At 38.9% G+C, this 23,126-nt stretch overlaps 1 protein-coding gene across 1 annotated transcript in view; it reads right to left on the bottom strand.

Annotated features, from left to right (window-relative positions):
- Positions 1–22,896, bottom strand: part of LOC309961760 (putative cation-transporting ATPase 13A5) — a gene marked incomplete at its 5' end in the record, with an annotated part of 107,660 nt that extends 84,764 nt beyond the window's left edge. The window contains 6 exon segments of the mRNA XM_082839260.1: positions 169–238; positions 5,864–5,944; positions 6,049–6,119; positions 6,324–6,470; positions 7,148–7,321; positions 22,834–22,896. Coding sequence (XP_082695386.1) covers positions 169–238; positions 5,864–5,944; positions 6,049–6,119; positions 6,324–6,470; positions 7,148–7,321; positions 22,834–22,896 — 606 coding nt within the window.
- Between the last annotated feature and the right edge of the window lie 230 nt (positions 22,897–23,126).

The raw sequence follows: 23,126 nt of genomic DNA, 5'->3' as shown, positions 1-23,126 counted from the left end.
AAAAAAGAAAACCTCAATAGACAGGAAACGCATAAACTAAAGTCACCGGGAATAACAAAAAAAAGTTGCACAAAACACAGACTTTTGTCTACATCGATTTCTCTGAGTACTAGAAAGAAAAAAGGAAAAAACAGGAGTTTATTTTCAAAAATAAATGAAAACAGTTACCTGTTTAACAAGCAGCTTCCACGTGGGTTGGATTTCAACCTCAATGGCATTTGACCCCCACACTAATCTTCTGTAGGAGATTGACCATCTGTTAGTGTCACAGCTACATGCAGTACAGACCACACTAAGCAGGAGTTCCTTCTCTACCCTTTAGGGACTTTGTGTCTTCAATCAAAAATTAACGTGCCAATCTCAAAATACTAATATATTTTTAAATGAAAGTTAGCACATGATGGACAAAGTTGTTTTTCTGGTTAAAAATATATCTTAAGTACAGTACAACTCAAGAATCAAAATGAAATTAGAAAGGCATTTTGAGTTTTTTTAAAAAAATAATTTGATTATATTCTAAGAGCAGCTAAAAAGACACAGATATGAAGATATTCCTAGAATTCTCAGGCATTCTAGACTGCCCTTGATGTTGGAGATCATGTCTATCTTACCTTGGTATCTCCAACACCTAGGACAGGTCCTTAGCATATGAACTCAATGAATACATGAAGGAATGAGCCAATGAAGTGCAAGATGGTATATGGTCCTCACGGCTAACAACTTGTAAATCCACACATATGTACATTACAATAAGAAGCCCTCAGGGAGGGATAAATTAAGAGGTTGGGCTTAACATATGCACACTATTATATATAAAATAGAAAATCAGTGAGGATCTATTGTATAGCACAGGGAACTCTACTCAATACTCTGTAATAACCTATATGGGAAAAGACTCTGAAAAAGAATAGATATATGTACATGTATAACTAAATCACTTTGCTGTATGCCTGAAACTAACACAACATTGTACATAAACTATACTCCAATATAAAATAAAAATTTAAAAAAAGAAGCCTTCGTGTTTGCATAGCAATTTACAATTTACAAAGTTCTTACAAAAGATTCTCTCATTTGATCATCACAATAGTCCAAAAGATGTGGTACATGTATACAATGGAATATTACTCAGCCATTAAAAAAGAATGAAATAATGCCATTTGCAGCAACATGGATGGACCTCCATGAGACTTGAGAGTCCTGTCTCACTGGCTTGAAGTCCTCAGAATGTCCTCCAAATAAACATAATTCTCAACTTTTAGGTTGTGCGTTCTTTTTTCAGTTGACAGCCATGTTTGAATCACAGACAGGCATGCCCCTTGCTACTTCATCTATTCCACTGTCTCTTGCCAAAAAGTATTGCATGTTTAGGGAATTGTGTACTCATCTCAATCTCAGCACAGGCCAAGTAGAATTTTCAGGGACAGTGACCAATGGCTGAGCAACCGGAAGGAATATGAGGTTTGAAGCTGGGTCACATGAGCAAAGTTCCAAGGAACAAAGGAGATGACACGCCCTGACTTTAGAAATCTGACGAGCTGGCAGGGGAAAAAGAAGCCCTAGAATTATTCCAGGTGGCCTCACAAAACTAAATAGTCAGAATGAAATTAAGTAGACTTGCCTAATATTCAGAACCATTCATTAGGGGAATAATTGCTTCGGACGTAGAAGGTCCCTCTCCAAAGAGATGGAAGGATTTCTTAACAGGGGAAGTGATGAAGGGCATCCCTGCACTGGTTAGGAGCTGTGCTTGAAGGAGCACTGAGGTTTCTTGCAACCATGAGATATTAGTAAACCTGCTGGAAGGTATTTCTGAAAAACCAAGCATGAATGAGTAGGAATATTTTCTTTGGCGATGGTCTCTATCTCTTTTCAATGTGATGATTTGTTCATTCATTCATCCATTTATCAATTTATTCACCAAATAATTGTTGAGAATATGTTTTTTGCTAGGCCCTTTAGGCTCCAGATGGTGAAGACTAGGCTGGGGGTCCTCAAAGAGGCAGGAGGAGCATGTCAGAATCACTGGTGAGCAACTTCAAACTGCATGTGACCGCTCGGCTTCCATTCTGATAAGCCACCAATAGAGTCCTTGGCAGGGAGGGAGGCCTGTAGTTTTCCAAACAGTTAATACTAAGCCTGAGAATTCTGGCATGACCCATTTCTTTGAACTGTGGAATTTTTAGGGAGCGGGTTCATTAGAGTTTGAAAAAAGTTCCCAGGTGATTTTGCTAGCTAATCCCTCACTCCCCTAACATACCCACTTTCTAAAGGAAGGGAGAGCTAAGAAATTCACAGATGCATAGAAACGGTACCCAATTTCTGGGATTTGGGTATGGTTGTAGAGTATAACACGTATGTTGGTCTTAGAGCCTTCCCATTAAAAAATAATAATAATAACAAGATAGGCATGTTTTGAGAAACTGCTTTCGGGGGAAAAATTCCCTATTTTAGCAGTACTTGAACCTGCTTCTATACTTTATAATTTGTACAGAGAGGATCCGTTTTACAAATGACAAAATGATTTTCTTTTTTCACATTAGTTCTTATCTGTGACCTGTCTATTTCATTTCCTAAAGCACATTTTCAGATAACCTCAAGTTCTTGCAGGGTTTCATGCCCTATATGTGAGCTAAGTGAGGTGCTTCTCATCAGCTTTTTGGGGAAAGTGCCTGGAGCATTCCCAGGCATGAAGATCCAGAAAGCAGAGGACCAGGAGGGCATCTGGGGGGGAGGTGGGGATGGAGAAATCCCAGGATCTCCAGAGAGACCCAGGACTTAGGCTTACTCGCGCTGCCATAAGGTTTTGCTCTGAAACAAGGCCTTAGAGTTAAGTGATTTTATACTTTGAGTGGATTCAGAGCCATAGAACCATGGGTTATATTTTTACATAAATTATTGACTTCTAACCAAACGCTAAGATTTGAGACAATCTCATTGGATTCCAGAAGAATGAGTAAAGCCTGTCTCTTCTACTCCAACCAAACCTTCCTTGCTCTTTTCTCAAAGAACTGATCTGATGGGTGAGTATCTATATGTGGGCTGTATTCTAAGGATGGAGCTTTCCAAGGGGAAAAGGTCGTGGTCTATAGGCACAATTTCTTTTCTGACGTTTGCTTCCCACAAGACCTGAGGAGTAAGAGAGAAGGGTTTCGTAGCAGCCCTAAATCTCTTTCTCTCTCCCCCGCCTTCCTCTTGCTTCTTTTCTCTCTCTCTTCTCCTGGAACAGCTTCCACCAGCTTGGAGCTGAAGCGTTGATGGCAAATCCACCCTCTTTTGCTGCTGTCACTCAGATTTCTTTCCTCTGGTACTAACAGGCATGCCTTTTTTCTCAGTGGTGTGACAAGTGTTGAGAATTAAGTTTGGTCCTGCAGAATCACCAAGCCAATTATGAGTACCACTGTCACAGCTCCACATTCAGCAATGTCACACTGAAATCAGCCATGGTTGGAGTATTCCCATTAGAGACATTAGTAAACCTTAGCCACCAAAATTTTTTTCTTCTAGAGTTCTGGGTTACCAACAAGGCAATTGGTCTGGAGCTAACCCCTGATTAGGACGTGCCTGGATCTCTACTGCCAGAAAGTTCTCCTTCAGGAGGCTAAATAAAGGAGGCAAAGGTAAATAAGCTAAATAAAGGTGGGCTAAGTGAAAAGATGAAGGGTCACTCAACTTAAAAACTGTCCTAATAGGAAGACAGCTTGGATGAATGAGGAATGAGGTAAGTGTGTATTTTCCATATGGCCCTGTGTCCCTGCGGTAAGAGAATTACCCCAAGTGTCTATGGACCTGTCTGGGACAGGCGCTAAGATGCGAAGTTGTGTTCGGTTCATGAATGAATGAAGGTAGGGGCAGGGAACCTCCTGGAATAATTTTCCTGCTTTCTTCCTGATGCCCTCTGGCAATTTCTCTCCAGAGTAAAATTATCACAGCTGATGTCTTGATTTGCTTTTTGCTACAGGAAAGTGAGACTATGAACATCTGTGCATTTTCTCTTTGCCTTGCTGCTATGAAGCCTGAAAGAGGAAGTTGTATTTAGATTTTGTGGCTTTTTATGATCAGAGATTTCTGTGCATCCCTCTTCCTTTATTTCTTTTATTGAGTCCTTGCTTTTCATGCAAGCAAGCTCGAATTGATTTAGGAAATTGATAAGCTGTCATTCAACCAACTAATCAATCACAATAAATTTTTGAAAAAAGCATTTAGTCTTACACTAAAATATAAAAGGGAAAACTGGTGGGGGAGCAGGGGAATGCTCCATATTCTACTTGCTTTCTTTACTCTCCAAAGAGAAAAACCCACAAAATAAAATGTGGCTCTATGATTCTAAGTAGGTTGTCTCCTCTAGTCTTCATATTTGGGAAACTATATTCTGTGTCTTGCTTATTAGATTGTCAAGGTCTTTACTGTGTGGACCAGATTTAAATTTAATGATGTATGATCTTTACTAAAGATTGGCACTTGATAAATAAGGACAAACATGAGGTAGCTACACGATGGGAAATCTTTCCTGTGGAAACGGTTTCCTAGGCAGAGTATATCTATATTTATCAACTAGATTTCCTAAATAGATCAATCCTTTAAATGTCCTGTGCTTAATGCTATTAAAGCAATATGTTTTTAATGACTTTGAAAACCTCTTGTATTTCAGTGTTTTAAGCATTGTATCTGAAATCTTATATAATGATACCATCTCTAAGGCACTTTGTAATATTGTCATAATCTAGATGCCTGGTTCATTTTGCATAGCGTTCAGTCAGAGGGAAGACTTGAAAACAATAACAGATCAGTAGCTCGCAGGCTTGGTGTGAATACAAATTATGGGGGTGCTTGCTAAAAATGCAGTTTCTTTTCTTACCACTACCCCAGCTTCTACCTACTAAATCAGAATTATGGAGGAGAACCCAAGAACCTGTATTTTAAGTACGAGATTACTTCTTAGCTTGAGAATTTTTGTTTCTGACTAACTGTGAAGATGGTCAGGCAGATCCTTCTTCTTGTCCCTGAAACTGGGCAAGAAATGAAGGTGATTATTAAGATTCCTGGGAAGGCTTGCAATGGTTTACTTTCAGTCACCAGGATTCACCATTTCAAATTACAGAAGAGGGAAGCAGGGACTCTAGGTCACTGTGAGTTAACAAGGAGCCTAAGAATTTCCTGTGCTACTATTATACTATGATTTTCTAATCTATTGGCATCTGTAGATCTCATTCTCATAACTGTACCTCTATTCTTTGTCTCTCTTTCCTTCCAGTCAGTTAACGTCTCTGAGACGATGACTAAGTCTTATTTATCCTTAGATCCCTTGTGCCTTGCGAAACGCCTGGCATATTAGAGTTTAGTTCACAGATCAATGAATGCATTTACTTATTCATTCCTTCCACACATATCTATTGAGCTTCTACCATGAATCAGGCACTGTTCTAGGTTCTGTAAATAACAGTGGTGAATGACACAATTAACTGAGCAAACAAAATCCTTCTCTCTGGGGCTGGTTCTCCATAGTAAAATGCAATCATCATATTGTCTTTCTGTCTCTCAGAGGATTTGGAGGATTAAGATGCTGATGTTTATGAAATGACTCAAGATTTTTTGAGGAAAGAAAAGACAACACAGAGAATACTGTTCTATAATCCTGAGAGAAAAGATCAAATGTTATTTGCTTGTACTGTTCTTTCGGTCTTTTCTTTTTAATTAGTGTGCCTAAGATGAGAATAATTTACGACATCTCTCTGATGCCAGTAAATGAGCTGGGGTTATATGAAGCTGATGAAACATTATGCCAACAATTCACTGATCATAAGCGATGTGGTATCTCCATTTCTGCTGGCAGAGTTTACTCCAGGAGTACCACAAACCCCACCTGACCTCTTGTTCTCCACCGGTCAGACCTAGTCCAAACGTATGATGGATGTTGTAGCAGGTGCTGTTATCTTCCAGCAACCTAGGGTGTGGTCAGGACAGGAACCGTACTTCAGTTCATGGTACTTAACAAATCAGTGTTCTTCCCGTAGATCCTGATGTGTGCTGAGGAAAATTCGGACTTACCCAACTTTCTGAAACCTCTTCTCCAAGTGGTTCCAAACATACCTGATTTTCTGCACTTGGATACATTGCAAATGCAATTACAAATGTAATAGAAAAGTTGTCATTCACCCGTCAGGGGAGGTGACGGTTGTCTATTACATGCAGCTCTCACTTTCCTTGATACGTAGCTGTAATTCCCAGCCCAGCAGTGTGATTTTCAGAACTTTCATCCAATAAATACATTATTTTCTTGTAACAAAAACATGCCATCACATTGTACTCTTAAAATCACTTACTTTTAATTCTGGCTTCAGTATGGCTTGGTTTATGACAGAGTGGTAGTCAGCCACCAGGGGTTCTTCTGGGTTCTTGCTTACAGGAAACTTCAGTGTGGATAAGTAGAGGCAGATTACCTTCTTCCTCATATATCTTTGAAATTCATCCTAGAGAAGACAATCCAGTCCATAAATTCTCCAATGTTGTTCAATAAAGCACTCAATCAACCAAATACCTACCAAGTGGTAGACCAGTGGTTCCCAAAGTTTGAGCTGCAGATAAGAGCATCAGCATTATTTTGGAACCTGCTAGAAATGCAGGTTCTCAGCCTCACCCCAAACCTACTGGATCCAATATTCAGCAGTCTCTGTTTTAAAGATCCCTCGAGGTAATTCTGATTTGGACTAAAATTTAAGAACCACTGTGCTAGGGAATAAAGAGAAAGATACACTTTGCAAGAAACTTTATATCTAGAAAATAGTTTCCAGCTATCTTAAAATCACACCTTGATGTTTAAAATGTATAATTTCCTCAAACTACATATTTCTGAAAAACTGAACAATCATTCCCATGTTATGTCTTTAAGAGTTATAACACGGACAGCCACTGCTCATGTAATGGCTAAGGGCTCTCCCAATGAGCCTGACATGGTAGAAATTTCTCCAGGCTGATGTGGAGGAAATGCCCTTCACTCCTGAGTCAAAATAAGACACAGCAAAGAGACGGCAGAGATAGTTTTGCCATCTCCTATTTGTGGACAGGGAAACTTAAATAGAGGAGGATCCACTCTGCAATGCTGGCCATCACAGGCTGTGCAATAGATGCAACACAGAAGGACACGCACCGTTGTCCTTAGCAAAATAGTGTCTGCTTCTTGCAAGGAGCATGGGATACAGTTGGCCCATACCCTCCACTGCGGCTTCCAGTAGAATAACAGGAGAAGGACCCCACAGGTCAGCACGGATGTTATGAGGCAGAGAGCTCTGCGTAGATTCTGGGTCTGGTAACCAAATACCTCCTGGAGAGTAAATAAAAGATTTACTCTATTTTTTTCCCACATAAAAACTCATTCAGTTCCAAGACACACAAACTACATTCAGGGGTTGGTTGAGAAAGAAATCTAGTTTTGGCTGGTTGAATCAGATTGATTGCATACAGCTGTCAGCTGATATAATTTTTAAAAGTTCCAGGAAGGACTCATTTTGCTACCTTGGCACATGGAACTAAAACATTAGGAGCAAGGAATGGACAGACTTATTTGGTTCTAAATACTCATAAGAGTCACCTCAGATTTATAAAATACTTCATGTTTTGGATCATATTTACTTCTTTTAGATATAAGGTTTTTAAAAAAAAATTATTAATGTGAAGTTACTGGAGGAAGATGATAAAATTATGACCAATGTGATCCATACTTATATATCTTGCTTTATTCAGGTTCAGATTTGTTTTATAATAATATGATTAAGAAGCATTGAGAGTGTGCATAAGTGTACTGATTTCTAAAACAGTAGGGCAATATAAATTATGAGATTATTTGTGGACATGAAAAACTTTCAAAAGACAGCTTATAGGTATTTACCCTGAGAGTAACATGCTGAAATATTTCTATTTTTAATAATAGGCTAGTTAATGTTTGTCATGAATTGAGTCAAGACTTGAGATGTGGTTTTAGGGGACGCTAACTAGCCAGAAACAATAGATTTGCTTAAATAAAGGTAATTTTTAGTTTCCATCTCCTACAATGAAGTTTCACAGCATTGTTTTTAAATTTCAAAAACTAGATCTTTAGTGTGAAGACCCAGAGGGCTCCTGATTATGAATGACATTGTTACTCTACCATTATTTTACTTTCTGGTGTTATTTTGTGTGTGTGTGTGAGTGTGTGTGTGTGTGTGTGTGTGTGTTCTAAGACTGAAATCCCGGGTCCAGATCATAGGGATATAATGTCAAGAAGATAGGATTTTACTGAGTTTCTATAGCACTTTCAGTGATGGAATCTCCTGAATTTTATGCCAGTTTAGATCATGCTATAATAAATCTCTTGTCTTAATTCTTTGGAAAAGTTTTCATCTTCCCTATGGTCATTTTCACTAATATTTTCTAATAAAGAACTCTGTGGTAGATTAACATTTCAATAACAGTTGTTGAAAGTAACCCTTAGACATATTGAAAAGGTCACAGGTTTAAGAAGCTAAGACATAAGTTTGAGTCACCACTCTGCTAGTTTTCAACTATGTGAACTTAGGTAAATCATTTCACCTCTAGGGAATCCCAATTTCCTCTTCTACAAAACAATTAGAAATATGTGCCTTACAGGGTACTTGTGCTCGAATGAGATAATGTCACCTTAAGTGTTCTGCAAAGTAATTAAAATGTTAAGAGTTCCTTTCCACTACTCCTCAACACAATCACCTACCTGGGGAAACAGTGACCATTAAGTTTAGTGATGCTGCCACTCTATTTGGAGATTATTCATGATAAGATTTAAATATAACTTAGAAACATGTGTTCACTGTGCTTTTAAGCATATTTTCAGTTGGATCTCCTTTCTCTCTCCTCTCTTTCCTCTGATTCTGTAAACCTGTTTTGATTTTATTTGTGAATTATAGGTTTATTAGACTCAAATAAAAAGTATATGCCAGTTCACATATTATGTCATAAATATGCATTCTTTTACAAAGTTATTTACAGGGGCTATTGCCAAAGCCAACGTGTGTGCAAAATAGAAGCAGAACAGTTGGAATTTTAGTCCAGCTTGTAGCTGAAATGAACACATTTCAGGAAAATGGCTTTCCTTTTTTCTGTTTACTTACACACAGCAGTGACATTGGTAATCATAATTCTGATTCCCCTTCAGGTCTTTTCCATACTTTTTTTTTTATTCAAAAAGGAACTCACAGTGCTATCAAGACTGCAATGAAATCACTATAGCTGCACACTGCTAACAACCTTATAAACTGGAGTAATTCTTTAGGGAAAGCAAGGTGACAAATTGTACTAAGAATTATAAAGATGTTTCTATCCCTTGAATCAGTAATTCTGCACTAAAAAATATACCCAAGGAAATAATACAGAAAGTGGAAAGTGATGTATATAAAGATGTTCAGCACAGCATTATCTGTAATAGCAAAATTATTAGAAGAAATAAATGATAGCTAATGGTTCAATAATATGTGAGTCAAAACAAAGGGCTATTGTGGGACCATTAAAAACAAAATGTATGAACTCAATGTAGAGTTATGGGACATTATATGATATAATGCTAAGTGAAGGAAAGAACATAGAACAGATAAAATAGATGGAAAACAAATAGCAACATTATGAACTTTAACCCAACTATACCAGTAATTCCATTAAATGTAAATGGCCTTAATTCTGTGACTGACAGCAAAGATTGTCAGACTACATAATAAAAGAAGATCTACTATATGCTGTTTACAAGAGACACACTTTAAATATAAAGAAGCAGATAGATTATAAGGATAAAGAAGGGAGAAATGTATCATGCAAAGACTAACAAAAGAAAATCAGTATAGCTATATTAACATCAGACAAAATAGACTCTAAGAAAAGAAATATTATGAGAAAAAGAAGGACAAAGATCCATTCAACAGAGAGACATAACAATCTTAAATTTTTGTGTACCTGTAAGCATAGTTTCAAAACTTGTAAAGCATAATTGATAGAACTTAAATTCATTCTCATCATTGAAGATTTTAACACATAAGGAAGGAAATAAAGATAAGAAGAGAAATGAATAAAATAGAAAGCAGACATACAATAGAGACAATAATGCCAAATTTATACTTTGTGAGGTTAATAAAATTGATAAACTCAAATAAATCTGAGTATTTTTAAGGTTATAAAAGAAAATGAATGTGTAGCTAAAAGCCTTTCTACCAAAAAAAAAAAAGAGAAAAAAACTAAAAAACAAACTTCAAGCCCAGATGGGTTGTGAATCCTTTCAAATATTTAAGGTATAAATGATACCAATCTTTCACAAACTCTTTCATAAATAGAGGTGGGAATGCTCCCAAGTCATTTTATGAGGCAAGCATACTCAGATACCAAAATCTGATAGGTATGTTACAAGAAAGGAAAATTACAAGCTAAGATTTGTCAGAAACATGGATGAAATAATCCTGAAATATATCATCTAACTAAGTCAGTGATATATTAAAAAGGTGATACATCATTACCAAATGGAATTTATTCTAGGATTACAAGGACTTGAAAATCACTGTATTTGGTATGTTAACTTTCAGGAGGAAAATTATAAGGTGATCTCAATAGATACAGAGGAACTTTCATAAAATTCAACACCAATACATTAAGAAAAAACAGAAAGAAACCTCTCAGCAACCTAACAAGAGATAGGAACATCTTTCAGCTAACATCATGCTTAATGATAAAATATAGGCCTCTCCTGAGATCACAAGCAAAATAAGGTTATCAACAATCACCACTAATATCCAGTATAGTATTGGAAGTCTTAACCAGTGCAGTAAGGCAAGAAAAAGAAATAATGTTTACAATAATTGGAAAATGAAAAGTAACAATACTGTATTATATACTTGAAAGTTGCTAAGACAATAAGTCTTAAAGTTCTCACTACAAAAAGGAAGTGGTAACTATGTGAGGTGATGGAGGTGTTTGCTAATGCTATGCTGGTAATCATTTCACAATATTTAAGTGTATCTAATCAACACGTTGTATACTTTAAACTTACAAATTGTTATATGTCAATTATATCTCAATAACCTTGGGGAAAAAAGAAGTAAAACTCTTTTTATGAGTATATAATGTGATTATGTAAATGAAGAAATGAAAAGAATGTACAAACAAATTATTAGAGTTAATAAGTGAATTTATCAAGGTCGCTGGATATTGAGTCAATACAGAAAAACTAATTGTATTTGTATATACTAGTAACAAACAATTTGAAAATAAAGTTAAATATCATTTGCAATACTATCAAGGGAAAAAATCAATTATTTTGTAATAGTTCTAACAAAGTTGTACAGGACCTCTAAATTAAAAACTACATATTATTGCTGAGAGCACATATCTAAATAAATGGAGAGATATATTAAGTTTGAGGACTAACCATTAGCAATCCCATTTAACCAAGTGTTGATAGAGGTCATAGAACTGTACACTTAAAATCAGTGTACTTTATTGACACCACTGTATTATATATGTCAATAAAAATAAAATAAAAGTGGAGTTTGTTATTAGATATTGTTCCAAGCAGGTGGAAGTTACTTTAATTACTTCAGTGAGATTGGATTGAGAAAGAGAAAATGGCAGCAAAATTTGAAAAGTGATTGAAAAAAGAAAAAGACCAGAGAAGGGGATTTCTATTGGAAATAGGAGGTTTGGTGACCTGGGAATACAGTAGCTGCCTCCTGGTGTGGTTGATTGGGAAGTGCTGACATACGTAGGAGCAGAGATAAAATCACATCCCTGTAACCAAGATAAATTTCTGTGAAAGACATCGCTTATGGCCGGGGACAGCTCAATCAAAATATCAACAGTTTTTTTTTTCCCTATCTGTTAAAAAATAAGTAAGTAGATAGTAAACCTAGATAGCAGATAGTAGATAGATAGATAGACAGATAGATGATAGACAGACAAAAAAGACCTTGTTAATGTCAGAGTAACTTTCAGAAATAAGTAGCTCCTTGAGCAAAGATGAGTAGAAGCAATGTTTTTGCTTCTTTGATAAACTGGCCTCATAAATCTTGGTAAAAGTCCTTTCTATCATTTCTCAGTTTTCCCAGAGTTTATGTGGCTAGATATGGGACTTGAGGTTTAGGATAAAAGAATCACTACTTTATTTGGTACTCTTTCAATCTACTCCCAATTGGCTTGCCAATGTTTATGTGATTCGAGTTTATCATGTTTCCATTTGACCGATTCATCTCAAGTATAATTTGATTGTTCTAGATGATTAGTCTTCTGATGCAGTAAGAGTCATTCAGATTTCTCCTAAATATTGATTTACCTCTGGTAAAATCCATTAAGAAATGCAGGGTAGAGGAAAGAGCCAGGAACAATATGTGTGCCATAAGAGGAAGATAAGTAGAATCCAGAGGTCTTGTAAATGTAAAGATACTGGGAACAGAGGTGAGAGCATCAGAATCTCAACCCCATTATACGTGGCTCGTTGCAATAAAGTGAGTTTTGCCACCTATTAGCTATGTGACCTCAGGACTTAACTTCTCTAAGTCTCAGTTTCCATCTCTGTACTTAGGGGATATTAATAACACACACCTGGAAGAATAGTTGTGAAGATTAAACAAGAAGTGTAAGGTGTTGAGCACAAAGGAAGTGCTCTGTCACGGTTAGCAGTGGTCTGATAATAGGTTCATCCAAAGGAGGAGAGAGGTGACTCCTTCAGTTTTGAGTTGCAATACACTGAGTCAAGGATGGTAATGGAAACGGGCTGTGTTCCACAGGGTGAGGACCCCAGATCTGCCACCTATTAGTGGAGTTGAATAGCACAGAGGTTGTGCCCATCTTCACATAGACTTGAATTGTATTTTCTCTAAGCAGTAATGTTCCCTTGGTTTTTTGTTCCCCACTAGAATTCTGTATTCCAGATAACAGGAGAGGTAACTAGCCTTAATTGTCTTTTTCTAGGACCAGAATACAGAGGAAGCAGCTTGGATTAGGAGTAACTGAAATTTGCACATGCCTTTTGACAGAGGTTGTTCCCTAATGTCACAATTTAGAGCCCTATCCAGGTCTGTCAACAGAGCCTCTGTTCTTTATAGCCCACCCCATTGCCTTCTAGAAGCTCTCACTTCTATTTCTTGCTCCATCACTTGCCAGTTAATGTGATCTGGGTAAATGATTTCATTCACTGAACTTTAGATTCCTCATGTGAAAAATGTGGCTGGTTGTAAAACACAGTGGAAGTAGTCTGACGTCACAGTTAAAAGCTTGGGATATGGCGTGAGAAAACCAAGTTCAAATCATGCCTCTACCACTTAACCGGATATCTGACCTTGGGTAATCCACTTGACTTCTGCTGACTCAATTTCCTCCTTCATAAATGGAAATAAGAGCAGTAACTATTTTTCTAGGGTTGTGAGAAACTAATGTGATAATGCGTGCAAAGCATTTAACACAGTTCCTGAAACATTTTGAACACTCAGTATATGTTGAGAGTAAATATTAGCTTGGTTAATTTACAACAAAATTTCAGTGGATTAAAAGTGGCTAGTCCCATTGGACTCACTGTGAAATGATTTGGCCACAGGCAATATTTAGAGCTAAATATTATTTGCCAAAACCATAAGTTGTGTTTCTGAAAGTGATTGATCCAGTGGCTTAAATGGAATTTTTGCTTTTCCCACTGAGCACAAATTGTCAAAACTGAAGTCAAACGCAGGCCCAAAGGAAAACTGCTCACCTTTGTAATATGTGAAACTAGGGGAAAGGCTTTAAGATAAACACCAAACTAATTAAATGATTAACAGATGCAGTAACTGTATACACGAGCACACCCAAGCACACACACACCAGTACAGCCATCCTTCACTTGCATAGGAGGTAAACAGTGTGACAGAGCATCCTCTGATGCTTACGTAATGTGACATTTTACACGTTTACTTAGCTGAGCCTCCGTTTCCTCAGCTGTAAAATTGATATCTGAGTAACTAGCTCATAGGCATTCAATGGGAACATACATGAAGTACTAGCACAGAAAGGGCATTTAAAAAAACATGTTTTTTCTTTCTTTTCTTTATAGGTAGTTCTCACAGCTGCAATCCGAGACAGCACTAGGATTGGTCATATTCTTCAGGAAAGGAGAATTACAGGGCCCAGTTTCATCTAAGCATGGTTTCCTCACCAAATTCCCTTTTGGTGGGATCCTCTTAGTCTTATGGAATCACCTCCTAGGGTCTCCTCCCGTCTTTGTTCTGGAATTTTTATTGCATCTGGAGCAGTAACATTTATGAACCACTGGTCTTGTAAACAGGTCTTTTTCAGCTTTTGTAAATCATCTTATTCTTATGTTCACCATTCACGTGTTTATCCATCTGAAGTATCTGTTGCATACCCACCATGCAAAGACACAGTAGTGATTCAAGTTTTTTGGAATGGGTATTTTGGGTTACTTTCATAACACTTTTACTTCCTCAAACCAGATTCTTACAGCTCAAAGTTGTAAATTGATTTACTCAACCAAGATATCACATAAATAACTCTCAGTACTCCAATTTTCTTCTGTGGATGGCAATGCCAGCTTCTTGCTGTGACATGTTAGGGTTTTCCATGAGTGAGAATGTTCCAATAGTCTTAGAGTAAGTTATCTCTTTCTGTATAATCCTCAAACTTTTAGTCCTTTGAATCATGGCCAAGGAGATAATATCTCTGAGTCCTTGTATCATGCTAGAATCCATCATGTTTTATCTTCTTTTTTTAAAACAACAATCACAGCACCGAGTTTCTATTTATTATTCACAATCTACCCTTTGCTGTCTTTATCTAGACATGCCAAATTGTGTTCTTTTATGTGTTAAATGGGAGGATATTCTTAAAATGCTCTCTTATCTCTAACTCTGCCATGTTTTAAAGTTCTTTTCTTTAATGTTAGGATAATATTGTCTCTAGGTAATGAATCATGTTAGTGTGGTATTGTTCCTCAACCTTCTATTACTGGTTTAGTCACATGTAGTAATTTGTGTTAGTTATCACTACTTGCCAAATGTTGTTAATTATAGTTTCCTGTATTTTTCCCTGCGTTCATGCCATGAAGTGCCTTTTGAGTAAGGATAAAATGTCACGAGTACTTTCCCTTTGTCTGCATTTGGCAATAAGAACTAACCTTTCTGGACATTTACTTAGGTGTCATTTAATCTTCCCAAGATTAAAGAATCCTATGAAATAGGAATCCTATGAATCCAAGAATCCTATGAAATAGACATTATCATGTATTGAAATAGTTATTATTATTAATAATATTTGTAAGTTATTATTTGTAGATCAAAGAAACTGAGTCTTGGCGGGGGGGGATAAGTTAGGAGTTTGGGATTAACATACACACACTACTATTTATAAAATAGATAACCAACAAGGGAACTAAATAAATATTTTGTAATATCATATAAGGGAAAAGAATCTGAAAAAGAATAGATATATATGTATAAATGAATCACTTTGCTGTACACCTGAACCTAACACAACTTTGTAAATCAACTTCACTTCAATAAATAAATAAATAATAAATAATAAAAATCTTTGCCAACCCCCCCCAAAATAAAATAAAATAAAATGTAGACATGTTGGCAAACTAGAAAAATAAAAAAGACACTGAGCCTTGAAGAAGTTTAAAATAGGGACTGTCCTGGTGGCGCAGTGGATAAGTATCCACCTGCCAATGCAGGGGACACAGGTTCGAGCCCTGGCCTGGGAAGATCCCACATGCCGCGGAGCAACTAAGCCCGTGTGCCTCACTACTGAGCCTGCGCTCTAGACCCCACGAGCCACAACTACTGAGCCCACGTACCACAACTACTGAAGCCCGCGTGCCTAAAGCCCATGCTTCGCAAGCCACAATGAGAAGCCTGTGCACTGCAGCGAAGAGTAGCCTCCGCTGGCCTCCCGCTCGCCACAACTAGAGAAAGCCTGCGCACAGCAATGAAGATCCAACACAGCCAAAAATAAATGAATAAATTTAAAAAAATGTTTTGTTTAAAAAAAAGTTTAAAATAAGTACTGAAATAGTTTAACCTCTTAAATATCCCCCTTATGTTTTTTTTTAAAACATCTTTATTGGAGTATAATTGCTTTACAATGGTGTGTTAGCTCTTTCTGGAGTAAGTAAAGCCATCCCTCTTTAGAAGTGTGAATCAAAATCCAGTGCCAAAGAGATGTACATAATGTCACACTCAGCTGTAGCCACGCTCATAAAGTCAGCCAGGACTACTATAGCAAAAGTGCTATCACGTCGTGTTCCTGGAAGTAAAAGTGCAACTGAGGACCTTTGTTTGATGAGGCTAATGGCGACAGAGCGCTGAAAGTACATCAAAAGGGAATGAGGCACATGGGCTGGCTAGCAGGGACAATTTCTAGAACCAAACTTCGCCCTACGTCAAAGGCATGGATGGGGCAACATGGCATGTTCTGTTAAAAGTTATTTGTGGAGCAAGAGCATCACTAAACAGGAGGAATGTCTCAGGAATTATTTGGTTCAAATTTATCTTTTGGAAAAAAATAGCTGTAAACCATCTTTCACAGATGAACACCTATTGTCTGTTTTTTTTTTTTTTTTTTTGCGATACGCGGTCCTCTCACTGTTGTGGCCTCTCTCGTTGCGGAGCACAGGCTCCGGATGCTCAGGCTCAGCGGCCATGGCTCACGGGCCCAGCCGCTCCACGGCATGTGGGATCTTCGCGGATCGGGGCATGAACTCGTGTCCCCTGCATCGATAGGCGGACTCTCAACCACTGCGCCACCAGGGAAGCCCCTAAACCATGTAATCTTGAAGGAAGTCCTTGATCTCCAGAAGGAGCACAGTCCAGACAACACTTTAATTTATTAAGCTACAAGCCACTGAATCCTGCCGACAGCCATGTAATCTTTTTTTTAAAAAAACATCTTTAAACCATGTAATCTTTTTTTTTTTTAAACATCTTTAAACCATGTAATCGTTTTTGTTTTTTTTTTGGCGGTACACGGGCCTCTCACTGCTGTGGCAGTGAGAGACCTCTGTTCTACAGAGGTCTCCATTCTCTTGCTGGTTGTCAGCCAGAAGTTACTCTCAGTTCTCAGTTCTTAGAGAACACTCAGAGCTCCTTGCTACACTGAACCTTCCATCTTCAAAGATTCAATGGAAAACCTCCCTTGCATCAAATCCCTCTCATGCTTTAAATCTCTCTGACTTCAGGAAGGGCCCAGTTTCTTTTCTCGGCTCTCCTGATTAGGTCAGGCTCATCCAGATTCTCTCTCTCTTTTTTTTAAATTGAAATTTAGTTGATTTACAAGATTGTGTTAGTTTCAGGTATACAGAAAAGTGATTCAGTTATTTTTTTTCAGATTATATTTAAGTTATTACAAGATACTGAATATAATTCCTTGTGTTATACAGTAAATCCTTGTTGCTTATCTGTTTTATGTATAGTATCTTGTTAATATCTGTTAATCCCATACTCCTAACTTGTCCTTCTCTCCCTCCTTCTCCCCTTTGGTAACCATACGCTTATTTTCTATGTCTGTATCTGTTTTATATATAGATTCATTTCTATTATTTTTTTTAGGATTCCACACATAAGTGATATCATATAATATTTGTATTTCTCTGTCTGACATTTCATTTAGTGTATTCTCTAGGTCCATCCATGTTGCTGCAAGTGGCAATGTTTCATTCTTTTTCATGGCTGAGTAATACTGCATTGTGTGTATATATATATATATATATATATATATATATATACCATATCTTCCTAAGCCAGTCATCTGTTGACAGGCACTTGGGTTGTTTCCATATCTTGGTGATTGTAAATACTGCTGCTGTGAACATTGGGGCGCATGTATTTTTTTTAATTAGAGTTTTCATCTTTTCCAGATATATGCCCAGGAGTGGTATTGCTGGATCATATGGTAACTCTATTTTTCATTTTTTAAGGAACCTCCGTACTGTTTTCCACAGTGACTACACCAGTTTACATTTCCACCAACAGTTTAAGAGGGTTTCCTTTTCTGTATACCTTCTCCAGCATTTATTATTTGTAAATCCCTTTTTGCCATACAACATAACATAATCACAGGAATTAGAGCTCATCATACTTTTGGGTGCCACCCACACTCAACCAGAGGGGATAATACAAAGGCAAAGCTCATTGGAGGGGTGTCATGTTAAGATTCTGCCACCACAGGTGATTAGGAAGTTCTTCCATAAGGAAAATAGATCAGGCTGGACTCTACCAACCTCTACTCTGTTCTCCACAACAGCCACTTAACTATTGGAAGACAACCACTGTGATAGTTCTTTGAGGAACTATTTCCAATGTCTTTTAAACAGTTCTTACATAAATTATAGCAGGATTTATTTCCTCTATTCTGCAGAACAAACTCCAACAAGATATCCAAGGACTTTTTTTATAGTTATATCATATTGGCAACTAAAATCCAGGCATAACCAAATAAAGTACTTTTCCATGCATAGCTAAGCCCAAGTCATTGATCCCCTCACCTTGTATTTTTATAATAACTTAAGACAAAACCTCAATAATGAGGCCTGTTGCACTGCATCTTGCCAACTTCTCCCCTACAATCCAGCCTAGAGATCTCTTTTGTTTGTCCGCACCGCGCGGCACGCGGCATCTTAATTCCCCAACAAGGGATCAGACCCATGCCCCCTGCAGTGAAAGCATGGAGTCCTAACCACTGGACCACCAAGAAAGTCCCTAGAGAACTTCTTGATTCTTGATTCTGTCATCTGTAGTGTTCTCTCTCCCTCGTAGTGAGGTGTCAGTTGAAGTTGAGATAAACTTGCTGTCACCCAATCTGTTCATATAAATGGTGACTAAACAGAGGAAAGAGACAATCAAGTTCACTTTTTAATTTTCAGTTTTAGTCCCTTGAGTTTTGTTTTGTTTTTCCTTGAATGGAAGATGAGGAGAATGTGACAGTGTTTAAAATAATTCAGATGTTCAAAACTCCTGATTTTTCTTAACAACTCTTCACATACTGTTTTTGAAATGGTAGACCTCAAACAATTATCATTCCCCAAGTTTAATCAGAGGCAGGGGAAGTATTCTCAGCATCAATTTCACTTATTTGTATTTCTGTAATTTTTAAAGCCACATGACAACTCCTGACTCCTTGCATGTAAATCTACCCTTCATATTTTCATAGCATTTTCCATCTTTCCTATGTGACCCTCGCAAACCCTGTGAATCAGAAGGGGTAATTGATGTCATTCTTAGGCAACTAACAAGGTCCCAAAAGGTGTCCGCAGCCACCCAGTCAGCAGTGGAACCTTGACTAAGATCTGCTGTCTTTTTGCCTTCTGGGGCTGCTCCCACCTGTGATTTTGACACTAGTGTGGTGGGCATCTGCGCAGAGGGGAGCCCCGATGGAACGGTTGGGATTGGCAACTGATACGAATCACGCAGCACTTCTGTCTCAAGAGCAGAATCAAGACGATCTCTGGAAAGTAAATGCAGCAAGCATGGCCAGAGGGGACTCTGAAAGAGAGGATGCTGTGCACATCCTGTGCCTCCCGACATGCCTGGCTGTGGGGAGATATAATGCCTTTTTCATAGAGGAGAGTAATAATAATGCTAAAATGATACCAATCGTTCATGGAAAACATCCCAGCCTTCCCTAAGGTGGTTCCACGGAACAGTAGTCTTGAGGGTATCTGTACGCCCCGCCCAACACACACAGGAAGGATTCCATGGATACATACGTACGTGTGAAATAGAGCGCACTGTAATGCCCCTTTTGGAGATTCACAAAGAACCACCGTATACTACAGGCTCTGAGAGGCCCTGCTGTCATTGGCTTGCCTGTTTGACCTAGTATTTCTCAAACCTGACTGCTAGGGGGAAAAAGCAGACTTTTTATACAGTAAATACCTATTATGATATTGTACAACGGAAGATTTTTTGGAAAGTGTGTCTTACCTCATTTAATCCGCACCACAATTCTGAATGGTAGGTATTACTATCCTCATTTTACGAATAACTCAGAGATGTTAAATAACTTACCCAACAGGACCAGAATTTAAACCCAGGCCTGCCTGAGAACAAATTTCATTCCATTAGGTAGGAGCTATACAGTCCGAAGGCTCCAGGCTCATTGAGGGTCTGGGGCTGTGAAGGATGCTGTGGGCTGTTAGTGAGTCTGTGGGTCCTGAGAGGACCACAGGAGGAGACAAGAAAAGCTGACTGTGAATGGAGGGGCTGATGAAACGCGGGGCAGAAGAACGGAGACACTTTTAGGAAAAAGCCACGTGAAGGAAAAAGAGACCCCTGGAGCCAGGTGGGAGTGGGAGGGTGGGAGAGGTTGGGAAGGACAGTCAAGGCCTGTACGGTGAGGGCATCTATCACATTGGCTGTTGTGAGGGTGACATGAAATATTGCTTGTCAAGCACTGAGCACGGTGCCGACACAGGAGGTATAAGCCGCGCCCCCCCAGGAGGAGCTGGGGGTGGCAGAGGACAGAAGCTGATACAGCAAGGTTCAACTGCGGAGGCTCCTGCCATGCCTTCTGCTGTGCTGAACTCAGCAAAATGACCCAAGCCTGCGCATGGCTCATCTCGCAGACCCTCACCGCCCATGGAGACGGTTTCTACCTCACGCCCTCTCGCACATCACAGTGCTTGTTCCCGTGAACTGACGACTGCAAGAAGTCAGATGGGGCCATGGAGAACCTTCAGGAAAGGAAGAGTAAGTGAGGAGAGGTCGTAAAACCACGGACTGACAGGCTTCCAAAGGCTGGGACTAGACTAGGCCCAATTTGACTTTGGCCCACTGATTATCGTAAAAAAGAAAAGAAAAGAAAAGAATTTTTTTCCAAAGTTTATAATAAGGCTATTTTACATAAGCATACAAATTTCTGGCTTCCTTTTCAAACTTGAAAGATCCGACAGCACTGGGCCTGTGACTTATAGGACAGCAAGTGCCCCGAGGCAGGTGGCAAATCCTCTCAGCTGTGCACCTGGGTCACCCCCTGTAGCCTACCTGCCTCACCAAGTTTTCTGATCCACCCGAGTAGGTTTTGCATCTGTGCTCTCTGCCTAAGCTCTTGAGTAAGATTTATGGAGAGGTCGATAGCCTGTCCCCCTCACCAGGATGCCCTGACAATGAGGTAAGCCTAGCTGGGAGTCCTAACAACGTTGTTTTGGTGGCTTTCTCTAGAACTATTCGATCACCCACGAAAAAGAAGAAAAGCGGCTCCTGATCTGTTATTGAATCCTTTGATACTCACGCCCTTTCTATGGTTAAGAAACGGAAAACACAAGGCTCTAAACTTCACCAAAGCAACACCTAGTTAGTTAAGAATTAAGAGCAACCAGAGATTGTCATGAACGCTCGGCGACATGCTGAAAAAAAAGTAGGTCCGGCACAGAGTCGTTCGGTAGGAAACACAGGTGAGCAGGTTTAAGTCTTTGCATCCCTTCAGTCCAAGGATCTTAGAACACTGTCCCACCGTCAAGATCAGTGGGTTACAATAGTGTACGCCACCGATGTGAGCCCCTTTTGTCATTTCAATTTCCCAGCAGCCACTTTAAAGAAGTAAAAAAAAGCGAGTGAGGTTAATTTTCACAATATGTTTTATTTTACCCAAGCTATCCGAAACATTGTCATTTCAATGTATAATCAATGTACAAATTATTAATGAGCTATTTTACACGTTGCTTTTATTAAGTCTTCAAAAGCCTCTGTGTATTTAACACTAGAGCACATTTCCGTTGGAACCAGCTACTTCTCTAAAACCACACGTGGCCAGTGGTTGCCTTATTGGACAGTGCAGGTATACATGAAGTCACTTATTTTCTGTAGGTTCACAAATGCGGGTAGGTGGGGAGAGAGTCGGTATGGATTTCCCATGGATCTCATGGGGAACCAGAAAAACCAGTCAAGTAACTGATACCTTTCTGATATATGAACCACGTCCTCTGGGTTCCTTTCCACCCTCCAGTGCGCCCTCTCTATTCCATACCCCCTTTTTCTTCATCTCCCTTTCTCATTGCCTAGCTAGAGTGTGAACAGCACGGGGTGTGGAGGGGGAAGGAGTGAACTGGTTTCCCAGCCTGGCCCTTGGAGGCTGAGGACTTTGGGCAAGTTACTTAACCTCCCAAGTCTCAGATTTCTTGTCTATGAAATAGGATTAATTCCTTCCGTGAATTCTGAGGATCAAATAAAATAATAAATCTAAACTCCTCAGCACCAAAGAGCTATTGCAGGAGTTTTCAAGTTTTTCATCATTATTTTTCAAGATTTATCTGTGTTAAGTGGTAGGGGCAGTGTGAAAAAAGAATCGGAGAAATGAGAACTTTTTTTTTTAACGTGTGCTCAATCCCAGGTCACGCGCTGTTCCTTCTTCAGTACTTGGTGCTTAAAATCTCTCCTGGCTCTTGTAAGGCATGATTTCAGCCCAAAGCACTCTGAGACCAAGTTATTCAGATATACTAAAGATAAAAGAATTTTTTTAAAAAAAGTGTTTCAGTTTTTGCCTGAATTTGTCTAATTATATGGAGTGCCAGATAATGAGGATGAACACCTCAGTGAGTACCCTGTGGGAGTGTACACCGATGACTCTGCAAAATAGCTGAGGGGAGCTCCGCAGGTCCAATCAATGCACATGAGGCTGGCAAGAATGCCATCATCTAGAAGACACAACTTTCTCGCCCCTGCAGGTCCCCCACTATGAAGGTGTGCCTCGTGGATCTCCAGGAGACTTACCAGACTTAAACCTCTCCAGTTCCTAAAGCCAGCATCACCCCAAGTAGCCCACAGGCTCAGGCACTTTGAGAAACTATAATAAAAAGAAGGGAAGACTCACCAGTTCATTCTCTCCTCCTGGGTTGAGCAAAGCCCGATGGTCCTTCCTACTTTCCTCCTCCATCTGAACTGGACCTCCGGCTAATTCCTTGGGGAAATGTCAAAACCACCGGGGCTTCTGTGAACTCAGAACAATCACTACTTGTCGTTGCTGTTCTCAGGAGCTTTTAAAATCTCTTAGCACATGCCTTACCTATTAGGCTTACAAAGGAAAGAGAGGAAATACTTTCCTCAGTCACAGGATTGGTCTGTTAATTTATCCTCTTTTTTTTTTTTTTAGCAGGCAATGATGCT

Source organism: Leucopleurus acutus (genome assembly GCF_964270905.1).
Source record: "Leucopleurus acutus genome assembly, chromosome: 5".
In the NCBI taxonomy this organism is placed as follows: domain Eukaryota; kingdom Metazoa; phylum Chordata; class Mammalia; order Artiodactyla; family Delphinidae; genus Leucopleurus; species Leucopleurus acutus.
Note: the sequence above shows the minus strand (reverse complement) of the source record. Positions and strands in the feature narration are given on the sequence as shown.